Consider the following 13,992-nt stretch of genomic DNA (forward strand, 5'->3'; position numbering starts at 1 on the left):
GAGCATCTTGTCCTAAGTCCTCACAGATGAAAAAAATGGACGCTAAGGTAAGTTGTGATTCACGTCCAGTGCCAGCCTGGAATCTGGGTCCCAAGCCCAGGGCAGTGCTGTGTAATTGGACGACACTACCCTTCCTTCCATCATAGCCATCAGAGAAAATTCTTTTCTCTTCAATACTGGGAAATACTAGGGCAATGGCTTCCTGATCTGGGTGTACATTTGAATCATGTTGGAAATTTTTTAAAATGCACAGGCGAAGCCAGAGCACTTTCTATTTCAATAAAGAATCTGTGTTTTTCATTTTTCCTCTGGTGAGTCTGATGAGCAGGAAGGTGTAGAAATGATATAGCTTTCATAGGCAATTTCCCGTGACATATTACAGATTACCATAATATTGAAAAGATTGTCTAAGCATCTGGTCTGATTACACCTTTTTGGATATTTTATGGCTGAACTAAGTTTGCAATAAGCTGTACACATTGTACAGAATCAATCATAGTTAAGATGCTTAATAAATAATACATAAATCCAATTACTTCTTGCTTAAATATGTCTATCAGTGAACAAATATACTGTATAAGAAATTTGAAATACTAAGACATAGGATTATACCAAAATATTTATGAAGAAGTTTCAAAAATAAATGAGAAACTACAGACTTAACTGCCATGTGGGTTAAAATAAAAAGACTAACAAAATTTATGAGGCAATTTTGTGGTTTTTGAGTTCATTCCTTTTGATGACTAATGTCCTATGCTCATGATGGGGCCTATTTTAAGCAAATGTAGTATTTTACCTGGGACAATAATGTTCTCAGAGCAAGGAGGCGACCCTGACTTGCTGCTTCATGTAGTGGTGAGCGATCTGCCCAGGAACCTGCCAGAAAAGAAAGAAAACAAACATCTCTGAGTCCAAGTAAACCCTAGGCAGGATCAATTCCTGTGAGATATAAATTACTCAGATTCAGTATTCACAAGGTTACCAAGACATGTACACCCTACACCAGGAAATTTGATTCTCATCGAAAGGATTCAGATTGGCAGTTCCCAGATTCAGGGGCTGTAGTTCACATTCGGGAATTGACCTATCCCAGACTTACTGCACCCTTGGAATTATCCTACAAAGAAGAGGAAGATTAAGATCACTAGATCGGGCACCTAAACAAACAAACAAAATCCAGCTCTGTTTCTTGGTTTTTCAGACAGTACGCAGAAAAAAAAGGGTTTTTTGCACTTTTAGCAGGAAAGGTACCTGGAACACTCACCTCTCCACACTCCCCACCTACCCTGCTTTCTCTGCTCTCTGCACCCCAACTTTCCTGCCCTGGTATGACTGGGCTGCAACATGTTGCCAAGGAGGATGAGTAGCTGAGCCCCAAGTCCTGAAATTTGGAACCAGTCAAATGAGCCCTAGAAAGAGTGTGTCACAGATTGGGAGGGGTAGACAGTCATCGGTGTTTGAAAGGCTGCTGATAATGCCAAGTGGTCATCTAGTGGTTGGCAGATAGTGGCACTGAAACTCTCCAACCCTGTGCCCTGGGTGGGAAAACACTGACATATCATGCCCCCAAGTCCTCCTGTCCTGACGTGCCTTTTGCACCCCTCCCATTAAAAAAAAAATCAGTATTTTCCCATGTGGAAATCCCCTTTTCCTTCTCTCCCGAGCCCCTCTAGGCACCTAGCCAAGAAGATGTACCCAGAGGTACACCCTTCCTTCCCATCTCTCCTCACCTTGTGGTCCACCAAGGTGGTTTTATAAGATACTGGGTTGGTACACAGTGATTCTTTTGAATTCAAACAGGACCTATTTAATGGACATGTTATTAGCTGATAAATTAATTCATTGTTGACTAGAGAGAAAAATCTTCCCAATGTAATGGGGTCATGTTTGCTAATATCTGTCTCCTTGTCTACTGACTCTTCCCCCATTTTTGGATCCATAGGATGCAAATAAATAAAAATTATTTTTTAAAAATCTTCCATTCAATTCTAGTGCAATTTAAATAAAGTCACTTAGCTGTTAGTCAGAAATAGGAATTTTATGAAAAAGCATGTCGAAAGCCTGTTTATGTCAGGAAAATGATTAGAAACATAGCAGTGTGTTATACTTTCGAAACCACCTAATTATTCCTACATTTTGTAACTTTGAAAAAGTCTACACCTACACCTGTGCTGCTTCTATAGTACAGTTGTACAGTAGAACCTTGCCACAACATGAGTGAGGTCCATATAATTCCACTGAATAAAATGTGAGACACATGTCACAGTTAATGAAATGACCATGTGAACCTGGTATAGAAAGCAGAAGTCAACTACCAATCATCAGTCTTTTTATAAACAATGATATTATGGGATTTTATTGAAAATACAATTCCTAATGGATATGGGGAAGAGACTTCTACTTACTGGTACTGATTTACAAGTAATAATAATAATAATAGCTAATGTTGAATAATGTTTATTATGTGCTAAGGATTGTGTACAGTATCTCATTTAGTTCTCACAACTCTTTGGGGTATATACAATTATTTCTATTTTAACATCGAGGAAATGAGAGCTAGAACAAGTGAAATCATTTAATGAGAATCACGTAGTCTAACACTAGAGCTGATACTCCTAGTTACGACACTGCACTGTCTTTGATTGGCCTTGCCATCTAGCACTATTTCTTGCTCATCCAAAAAAATGAGCAAGCCAAACATCCAATTATCTGAGATTTCAACTGAAAGAAGAGTTACTATCATTAGCTTTTGTGTATTATTTCTTACCAGTATGCAACACTCTCATTATATATATTAAAAGCAGAATTGAAATATTGCACACTAATAAATATTTGTTGATAGGACAAAATTTGGTGGCAAAATAATAATTAAAGAAATTGGAACATTAAGTTCTTCTTACATAAAATGCAAAAGTCCTCCTCGTTAATATTATTAGTTTGGGGAACAACTATATTTCGAGTTCCAGCTTTGAAGATGAAATTTGATGCTTTATAAATCATACATGTCCATTTGTTTTATCATTAAAATAAGCAACTTGATTGCAGAGTGAAATTCTGGGGGAATTCAGAAAATACATCAATTTTCACTGTGAAATTTAAATAAGAAAATAACAAAATTATAATATTCACGTTCAAAACAGATTGTATTTGTGAAAACACTATGTTCAGTTTAATCAGCAAAGCAACAGTAATTGATTAAGGTTTTCAGTAATCAATGATTAAATTGTTGGACTTTAAAGAATAGTTTACAATATGGACAAATGGTCTTGTGTTTCCTACTGTCTAATGGCTTAGTAAGTTCATTATCCTTATCTCTAAAAGCTGTCTGCTGAATTATGTGATGCCCATTCCTTAGCACTACCTGTTCTTCCGTCATCACTAGCTAACAGCAGTTAACCAAAGGTTGGGGTTGGGAAAAGCCTGGAGAAATGGCCTTTGGGATCCATTCTGGACTCATTTCTTTCTAGTATGTTATGAAAACCTTTAAGGGGCACAAAGCTAACAATATTTGCAACTATGGGGAACTCAATATTGCTCTTTTGCATACTAATGTATTTGTCCATCAAAATGAATGTATTAGCCTTCTGAACCATTGCAGCATTGCTTGCTGGTGTTCACAAAAGAGAAAATAAAAAAGAGAGGGAAAAGGGGTCATTTACAAAACAGGCTACACAAGAGCCAAAATAAATAAATGAAATTTTCGAATTTGCCCCCTATATCCCAACCCACAGTATTTCCCCTAGACTGTCACATAGCTTTTTGTCCCCACTCTCATTTTTTTTAATCACTAAGACTTAAGTCCACCAGGGTGGGGAGAAAAAGAGCTGAAGCCAGGTTTTATGTCGGTGTATTTATTTGCTATTGATATGCCCTCCACTGGCATGGAAAAGGAGTTAAACATCACAGAAATCTGCTGGAAAGTGTGGACAGGTGGTCAGTGACAAAAACACTGAAAATATACCATTTGGGGAAAGGGATCTCTTGTCCCCTCAGGCAGGGACAAAGGCTTAGAAGAGTGCACTGGCCAGTTATGTCCTGGGCTGAGCTCTGCTCAGCTCACTGCATAGGACCCCTGCTGCCTGTCATTAATCCTTCGGGCAGTGGGCAGATGGGAACAGGAGGAAGAGGAGCAGGAGGAAATAGAGACCAGGTGAAGTCTAGAGCCCAGAAGCTCCCAGAGGAAAAAGACTGAGGGGCCTGGCAGGCCTGGATAGTGGCCTTCATGCAGTCATCTAAACATGAGAACCAGTTTCCTCATCAAATGGGAAAAGCACTACCTATGGGTCAGGATTGAGGAATGAGTAACTGCTATGTAAATGCACAATAAATAATGCCTAGTATTCTTTACTAAACATAAACTGGTAAACAGGAGATTTTACTACGAATTCTAGGGATCAATCCAAAACTAGGGAAAAACTCAAGCCATCTATTGACTGAAACAATTTTCAGTGCTATCGGTTTAATTAAACTATATAAAGCAATTGCATGACTCATACAGGTATTTAAGCCAACAATAAACTGCTACTACATTTTTCTTTCCTAAGTCAACTATAAGAAATAAAGATATATCAATCTATTAAAAGAGCAATTTAGTAGTACATACATATTACCCAATGAAAAAAACTATTTTTGTTTGAATTCTGCTTACTTAACTTCCCAGGATCCCCACCAAATTTGCTTCCTTGTAATTCCTTAGAAGAACTTCTGTAATTAATCTGGTAACAAGTGAGAGTCAAAGGATACTATATCATGCTCCAATTTCTGTTTTGAACTAAATCTTAACTCCTCCCTATTTCTCCCCTCCAAAATCTGAAATTTAGCAACTGCACAGTTCTAGTCAAATGTCTTCAAAATTAAATATCTTACCTTTCAATACAAATATTCTTTATATTAGAAAGATTTGTAAGCTTTCTCAAGACCAAACAAAATATAAATATCTTTGCATACAGCAATTCAGTAACTTTACAATCTTGTTAGACTTTAATTCAGTATCTAAGATTTTTTAAAAATGTTAATTTAACTCTTTAGGATGAATTACTCAGTGTGAAAATTATTTTACAAAATATATGTAACTTTCACCACGCTAATCAAACGCTTATTGTTATGGTTTCTGTATAGCTACACAGAAGGTGACTCTGACTATATTTAGAAACAACACTAGTTCCCAGACATCTGGTATATAATTTACAGGGAGAAAGCCTGCCCTGCCTTGTAAACACTACATTGCTAGAGCAAAAACATTCACGTTCTTAGACACACAGTTTGGTAAGGGTCTATATCATACCTAAATCACCATCTCCCCACGGCACTTCAAGCCAGCCACTGTTGAGGTAAATCCGACTCATATTTCTTTTTGATCAGCATTAAAAAAATCGCATGTCATTTGCTAGTTCTATTCGGCCATTTTAAGGAGCTCTAAGCTCCTTGTAGCATGACCTTTCACCTCCAAGAAGAAAAACAGGTTTTGAACACCTGATTTATTTTCAAAATTTCCTTTACTTTTTATCATTCCTCTATATTTGAGAAATTGCTGATCTTAAATTTATTTTTTTTTCTCCTCATAGTGTGTGTCCTGCAATGAAATAAAAGTATTACAATTAGATTTCTGCCCACGGCTATGATGAAAGTATTTTATTTTTTAGGAAGTCTTTGCTGTCTCCGCATCTTAGTACCACCACAGGAGTGGGATGCAGATTCCCTGGAGAGTTAATTTAGCAGTGATGCAGAGTTTGGGGCACACCCGCTTTTCCTCAGAGGTATCAAAATAGGAAAGGCAGGACCCATTTCAAACAGAGTAATAAGGACAGGTGAGAAACCATGTAATCGTCATGTATGAATCTGAGTACAAAATGTTAATTCATTCTACAGCTCCTTCATTATAAAATATTAAATCAATAATCTTCATAATGGACGTAGCTTTACTATAAAGCCAACAAAACTTCAGTTTAGGACCTCTATTTGCACGGAAAACTTTCTAAGACTATCTGTAATTCCATGTTATTTTTCTTAAAGGCAATTCCATGTCATTTTTCTTAAAGGCAATCCCCTATGGATAAGCTTCAGGCTTAACAACATCTAGGCCATCTCTACTCACAAGGTTACAAAACAATTATTCTTCTATTGTTTACTCTTCTTTTTACCAGATTAATAGAGCCACATAAATTCTGGCAGATATGATTGACAGAGAAGGAAGGAATGTGTTGCCAAAACCAGTCTCTTTAAAGATTGAGACTACCTTTGTCTTTCCATTCTCATTATCTATCTGAAAATTCCCTCAGAATACTGCTAGTCCAGATCTGAAGCCAGCAGATTTACCTGTACCTTGGGAACTTCAGGTACATACACTGAATTACTTACTCTAATTGATTTCTTGTTCATGGTTTACAGCCCTCCATGGTTTCATAAGAAAATAGTCTATGGGGCTGAATAAGAAAACAAAAAACAAAAAAATAACACAAAAAACGAAAACAGGTAAGTGTAAAGCTACGTGATTATCTAGAGAAAAAAAAGAGTGAAAATAGTGGTTTCCCCCATGAATCCTCAAAATCAAGGGAGAAAGAGTTTTTAAGATAGTCTTCAGACAACAGTGCTACTCTTGAGTGAGATTACTCAGTTGCCCTAATGACCCATTATTAATCTTTGGTGCTGTGGTTAGAACACGCCTGCCATCATCAGATAGACTGGAATTCCAATTGTAGCACAGTTAAAAGTTATGTGACCTTTGTTAGTTATTTAACCTCTTGAGCCTGTTTTGTCAACTGTAAAGAAAAGGATAATTCTTTTTTTTAAAGATTTTTATTAAAAATATAGCTAACATACAATATTATATGAATTTCAAGGATACACCATAATTGTTCAACGTTTATATACCTAAAGAAGTGATCACTATAAGTCCAGCAACCATCTGACACTTTACCATGTTATCACAATATTATTGACTATATTCCATATGCTGTACGTTACATCCCCATGACTTATTTGTTTTATACCCAGAAATTTGGACCGCTTATTGCCCTTTACCCCCACCCCTTTTAAATGTTTCAATTACAGTTGACATTCAATATTATTTTATATTAATTTCAGGGGTACAACACAGTAGTTAGACATTTGTGTAATTTAAGAAGTGACTCTCCTGACTAAGCTGGTACCCACCTGGCATTATACATAGTTATTACCATATTATTGACTATATTCCCTGTGCTTTACTTTATGTCCCCATGACTATTTTGTTACTGCCAGTTTGTATTTGTATTCTTCACTTCTGTCTGGTTCTTTTTTTATGGTTTCTATGTCCTTTTCTACGCTTGCTATTTCTTTGTTGAAGTTCTCACTAAGTTCCTTGATCATTCTTATAACCATTGTTTTGAAGTCTCTGGTAGGTGGCTTGCCTCCATTTCCTTTAGTTCTTTTTCCAGAGTTATCTCCTGTTCTTTCCTTTGGGATGTATTTCTTTGTTTTCTCATTTTGGCGGCTTCCCTGTGTTTGTTTCTATGTATGAGGCAGATCTGCTATGTCTCCCAGTCTGGGCTGGGTGCCCTTATATAGTAGGTCCCCTGTGGGGCCCTAGCAGTCTCCCTGGTCACCTGCTCCTGTTGCTCCAAGAGTGTCCTTTGTGTGAGTTGTGTGTGCCTTCCTGTTATAGTTGAGCCTTGATTGCTATTGGCATATCATTAGGTGGGACTGACCATCAGGCTGACTGGCTGTGGGGTTTGGCCACATCTATAACTTATGGGCTGTTGTGCAGGGGGCTTACCCCACTGAGTAGGATTCACCCCAGGGAGCTCTGGTGCCTGTTTGAGACCACCCTTTGTGTATGACGTTTGTGGGGCTAATTGGGTGGTGCTCTGTTGTGGTCTGAAGCCAACCTCCAAGTATGTTGGTTCTGGGCGGGTCTCTGGTACAGGCTCAGGTCATGGCCTGTGACCATGTGGGGACTACCTGGTAGAAGCTACAAAGCAATCTAACAGTTTTTCACTACCTGAGCTAACCCTGGAGGCATGTGGGAGAGGCCATGCTGTGAACCAAGGATGGCTGCCACGAGTACTGGACCTGGGGTAGCTCCTCAGAAAGCCAGGGCACTCCAACTCCTGCTGCCACCTGCTGGCTAACTTAAAGTTCAGCCCTTGGTAAATCCTCATGGGGTACACGAGCTGGGTAAGACATAGTCTCAGGGAGTCACTACAGTGGGAAGCGTTGTGGTCAACAGGTTAATGTAGACTCTGCTGTGGTGCCAGTGCTGAGCCTGGAGCTACTCAGCAAAAGTCTCAGAGCACACCGAGGCCAGTCGTCACCCACCTGGGTCCCATGGACTCAGATAGTTTTCCAAGAAAAAGTGCAACGTGCACGGGGCTGGCTGATCTTGGAGAAAATGTCTCCAGCACTGGAAGAGTTGGGAGGGGCAGGGTCCCAGTGAGTTAGCAGGGTAGAACCCCAGAACTCACCAGACCAATCAGATTCAGATTTGGTCATAAACGTAGAAGGCAGGCTCAACACGTTAAAGATGGCAGCTGACGGCCAGCTGCTCAGGAGGAGGAGCCCTCACAGAGGAAATGGGACTGTCTTCCAGCCCTGGCCTCAAAGCCACATACCTCAATCTGCTCCCTGTAGGCCTCTGATGCCTCTCAAATCACCATTCCTCCACTGGAGCCCATGGTGAGTGCCTGCGAGTGAGTGGGTCCTTTAAGAGGAGGTCTGGGTTTCCCACAGCCTTCCATCCCATCAGGATAGTTGGAATCTCTACTGCCTTTTCAAAAGCAGATGTTGTGGGGACTTCTCTTCCTGGCACCAGTACTCTGGGTAGGGAATCCTGGAGTGGAGCTGAGGTTCTTCACTCCTCGGGGTGGGGGGAACCTCTGAGGCTAAGGTGTCCCTCCCAATTTTCATCTGCCACCCAGAAGTTTGGGACCAGCCCGTTTCGCATCTCCACCCCTTCAGCCAGTCTCATTGTGGCTTCTTCTTTATATCCTTAATTATAAAATTTCTGTTCAGCCAGACTTCAGATGGTTTTCCAGGTTGATGTACTATAATTTAGTTGTAATTCAATGTGTTCATGGAAGGAAGCAGGCACACTTCACCATCTTGGGTCTTTCAAGAGAAGGATAATTCTATTTACAGCATAGGGTTGTGGTGAATGTGAAGTGCTTAGCATAGTACCAAACACATTTCAAATATGACAATAAAATCCACATTCCATTTTTAAAAATTACTTCCACATATCTGTCCATGAGCTTTTGAATATAGCTTTTAAAAAGAAGATAGACTAACTTATTTTTAACACTACAAAGCCTTAGTTCATCTCATTCCTTTTGCCTATAAATCTGTAAGAGATATAAATAGATAGGGAATGGTCAAAATTTAGGGACAATTATCACATCCATATGGATAACTCTCCAATCTACAGCTCTTACCTGGCCTGTCACACCAATTTTAGTGCCACATTTTAAAATTGAATTCTGGACACTAACCTACATATTTAGCTGGCATCTCAATACATTTCTAAAATCAAACTCATCATCTTTCTCTCAAAACCAGATATTCCTTTTTCCTTCTCTATTACTTTAAACAGTATTACCATTCCCTTTGCCACCTGACACCAATAATATAGTCTTAAAATTAAGCACAGTAATTTTCAAGGAAACCATGTGCATTGACAATTTCACGTGCTTCTTTGCAAATAGGCAGTTATTACTGGCCTAGGTACTTCTTTTTCATCTTTTATTTTTCATGGATCCACATCATCCCAAGTTCTGACCTTGTATCTATCTACACTCACTCTTGGGGGATACCCCTTCTAGTCCCATAAATATAAATTATCCACATGTTGATTACCCCAAATTTATATCTCCAGACCAGTTCTCTCCTCTGAATTCCAGACTTGTGTTTCCAGTTGGCTCTTCACTTCCCCTCTTGGACATCCATATATACAAAAATAGGAAATTCAGCTTCACATGTCTGAAACTGAACTCTCACTGTGACCCTTCTAAATCTCCCTCCTATCAGCACAGGGTACCTCCACTCATCCAGGTGCTTCAAGGCCAAAACCTTCGTGTAATTCCTAATTTCCCTCTATTTCTTACACCCCACACACAAACACCAGTAAATCCTTTTGCATCTACCATTCACATATACTCCAGACATTAACTATCATCTCATAACCTCTATTGCTGCTGCCGTTGACCAACCCGCCATTACCCTCACCTGACTTATTGCAATAGCCTCCTGACTGGTCTGTGTGTTTCCACCCATGCCCTTCCAACAGTCTGTCCTAAACACAGGAAGCAGAATGACCCTTCTTTTAAAATCAGAAGGAATCCAATGACTGCCCTTCTCAGTCAGAATAAAATCCAAAGTCCTTTTTATGATCTGCAAGGGTCTCCAGGCTCCTCTCAATCTCAGGTTCTGACTCTCCCCTCCTTGCTTTCCCTCAAACACACCACATATACATTTCTGTTCATTCTATCTGCATTGCTTCTTCCTGAAATAGCCACATGATTTACTCTCTGACTTGTATACTGCACCGAAATTCTACCTTCTCAGAGAGCCCTTTCTTGACCACTTTATATGAAAAAGTCCTCCCTGTCTCTCCCCATCATCTTAATCAAGATGCAGCCATAGTATTCAGATTGCTTTTAACCTATTAATTTTCATTGATGGAGATCATATGGTCATTGTTCCATGTCACAAAATACAATTCTACAACACTTTAAATGACTACTTTAAAGTATATATTTCATTGCATAGGTTTACCATTATTGATTTAGTTAATCCCCTTTTAAATAATGTTTAGGAGGCATTGTGTCTATCTGCTTAATGTAAACTTTTTAAATTTCAATATGCATCATCAAATTACCTCCAGCAAGACTGGGCCCATTTACATTCTGATTAACAGTGCTGGAAAAATTTGAAGCTAATCTAATGAAAGTTTGCTAAGGGCTTTCCTTTTTTATCAAAGCTTCAGACATTCCTCTTTTATTTTCAATAGATATAAGATTGTATTGTGTAAAATTGTATTTTCTTTACACAAAATTAGATTTTTAACATAACATTATAGCTTATTTTCAACTTCCTCTGGAGCCTGTCTTCATTCAAGTTGTGTGAGACTCATCTAGATGAATTAATCTACTTATTTTTAAACTTTTTTTTTTATCACTTCATCCATCCTTGTTATGTTGCTCATACCTGTGGTCAAGTGCATATTTAGGTAATTTACTCTTCACTTAAATAGGACAGAAAGCTCTCTATTCTAAGCTAGTTAATTGTCTGCATTCCTCCTGGGTTTTAAGGACCACGAGACTATTTATTACTGTTTCCTAGCATCTAGTACAGTGCCCAGCATATAGTACGTACTCAATAAACACTTATTGAATTGTTAAATTGTCTTTTTTGAGTTAACCATTTTTTATCCATGCTAATTTGTTCTTTATTGATAATCTCATTGTTAAAAAGTAATTAAAAGGAAATGTAATTTGGGGTCGGGGAAAGAATCAGGTTGCTTCCTCAAGCTTTTAAAGAAATGATAATATTTTATCCTATTTAGAAATATGCTTTGTATGTCTTAAAATTTTATAATTTATAAATAATATTCTTCACACTCCAACCATTATGTAGTAAACAAAACTCTTACAGTTTTCTGGAGCCTGGGGGCGGGGGTGTTCATTTTTATCTCTGAATCTTCATTTCCAACCTTTAAGTCTATCATCTACCATATTGATGTTCTACTACAACTAATACGTATATTATTCTTTTTAAAAATAATTTCCTCATATAGCTCCTCTTCAGTACTACGCCCATTCTCCTTTATATGTTTCACATTTTTCTATTATAAAAATTAGTAACTTTGTGTCAAGCACTTTAAGAAAGTTGTCCTATTCATTTTCTTTCTTATATTACCCTCCTACTTTCTGGTCCAATTTAAATGATTCAAAATTTCCACATTTAATTGCATGTAAACAGTCTTTTCCTGCTCAATAGCATCTTTCCTTGTCTCCGTATCAACTTTGAAACACCTGCTGAAATGGAAAGGTGAGCAGCCCAGAGACTAAGAGTCACAAAACAGAATTCAGATGCATTTTCCACACTAAAAAGGGAAAATACGATGCGGTTTTTTGCTATGCCATACACTTACATTTCAGAGTCTGCATTCTGGAAAGCACACCCAATTTAAAGTTAGTATTTGCAAACATAGTCAATAGAGTTTAATTTATTTCAGGAGCCAACAGATTTGCAATGGCTGCTCTACTAACCTTGACTGATCAGAATACCCCAGCTAGCTTTTCGTTTAGAAGTACATTCTTCTATCCTCGCTAGCCTTCTTTTGGAGAGGGTCTGCTTAATGCAGTTCTTTTCAACAGCAGTATCTGCGGGCATAGTGTGCTTGATGTGTCTGTCTGCGACAACCGGGTGACATAACGGCAGTGCTCTAGCCACAAGAAATATCAGTGACTGGATGCTACTTTTTCTTTCCCTTCAGGCTTTCACAAAGATCCTGTGTGCTAACCGGAGAATGGCCTCGGCATTGAACTCTATTCAGAAACATTTGGAGCGGGTTGGTAGGTGCAGTGTGGGGGATGGGCCAGAAATGCAGTGGCATTTTCTATTTTTAAAGTGGAGACTCAGCAGCAGCCGGAAGTATTTAACTATTTGCGTGATAAAGAAAGCAAAAACAGGTAAAATTGCTTTTTCTAAATGCAAACAGAATAGAACCGAGAGCTCTATCTTTAAAATATAAAAGCTTTTTTGAATTATTTAAAAAGCAATCGAGTGTAAAATTGCCCATTGATAATAGCTACAGACAGAACTTGGCAGCCAGAAAGCTCAGTAGTGATCAGTGACTAGTTAGCCTTTCTCCTTCATCTTCTGCAATAAATAGTTTCTGTGCATTGGGGTCAGCTGGTAGCTGGCTCATATGGTCATCTTGTAAGGATCTAAGTTTAGAATTGGCTTTCGTACACATTCATAATTCTCTTATTTATATAGGTACAACTCACTATTGTGGTTTTTCTGAGGGCTTTTCTAGACCAAAAGACGTCAGCAGTCAATTTAAGTGCAGCTGATTTTTCACCCTAAAAGGCAGAGGAAAGAGGAGCTGGAGAGATGAGAGGAAAAAGCAAACATGTGCCTGGTATTTTTTGCTGGCACATAAAGTTGAATAAGGTACATTGTCCATGCCTGAGTGAAGAGCAATGACTGAAGCATGATAGGACTCTGAGGATTAACTGAGCTGCTGATCATGTTACATAGTATTTACATGAGATCTGCCTTGATGAAAAATGGTCACAGATTTTATTATTCATCTTTTTTTTTAATCACTATTTTTTAGCCTCTACCTTTTGTGCGTACATACAGAAAATTATTATTGAGGTATTGCCTTCATATAACAAACTAGGTAGGAGAAAAAACATTTATGAGTCAAATTATTTCCCATGCATTACCCTATTAATATTTCCTGCCACGTTACATTGCCAATATTGGCCTCAAAGTTATCCCTGATGAATACCAAGAATATTTTTTTCTTATCTTGAATTAAGTTCTAATCCTACAAATTATGTGACCTGAGGCAAGTAGCTTTAAGATAGATCAGTTTCCTTTTCTAGAAAAAGAGGAGCTAGGGTAAGGTCTCTGTTTTCTGGCTGTAACATTCTTTGATTCAGATTCTGTGACTAACATACGAAGGGTAAGGTGGCATATGGGCTTTAGGTATGTTATGTTACCACAACAGATGCCAGACACTCCCAGTAAAACTGGAGCTCAGCCCAGGCTATTTGTTTGGAGGGTACATTTGTAGATGAAGTTAGAAAAGACTGAAGAGTGGTCGGTGAAGGGGCCTATTTAGTTCAATATATGTATATGTGCTCGTTGTCCTCAGTCACTGGCTGTCTGTTCTCAGTTGGTATTCATAAAGGAGTGTCATGATCTACACAAGCCACACAGTAAAAGTAAATACTAATTTTTTTATTTACATTTTTTAAAACTTAAGTTTAGTTGACACATTAT

General features: G+C 38.3%; 1 protein-coding gene across 3 annotated transcripts in view; it reads right to left on the reverse strand.

The window, feature by feature from the left end:
- Nucleotides 1-13,992, reverse strand: part of ASB5 (ankyrin repeat and SOCS box containing 5) — a 53,171-nt gene that overhangs the window by 10,483 nt on the left and 28,696 nt on the right. Inside the window, exons 2-3 of one of the 3 annotated variants that reach the window (XM_081047062.1) lie at nt 5,285-5,572; nt 797-876 (exon numbers count right to left, since the gene is read on the reverse strand). In XM_081047062.1, coding sequence (XP_080903188.1) covers nt 797-876; nt 5,285-5,345 — 141 coding nt within the window. In that variant the 5' untranslated portion in view covers nt 5,346-5,572. Of the gene's footprint in view, nt 1-796; nt 877-5,284; nt 5,573-12,242; nt 12,523-13,992 lie in introns of those variants that run through there. The other 2 variants (XM_081047061.1, XM_081047060.1) reach the window with 2 other exon arrangements.

Source organism: Rhinolophus hipposideros (genome assembly GCF_964194185.1).
Source record: "Rhinolophus hipposideros genome assembly, chromosome: 4".
Taxonomy (NCBI): domain Eukaryota; kingdom Metazoa; phylum Chordata; class Mammalia; order Chiroptera; family Rhinolophidae; genus Rhinolophus; species Rhinolophus hipposideros.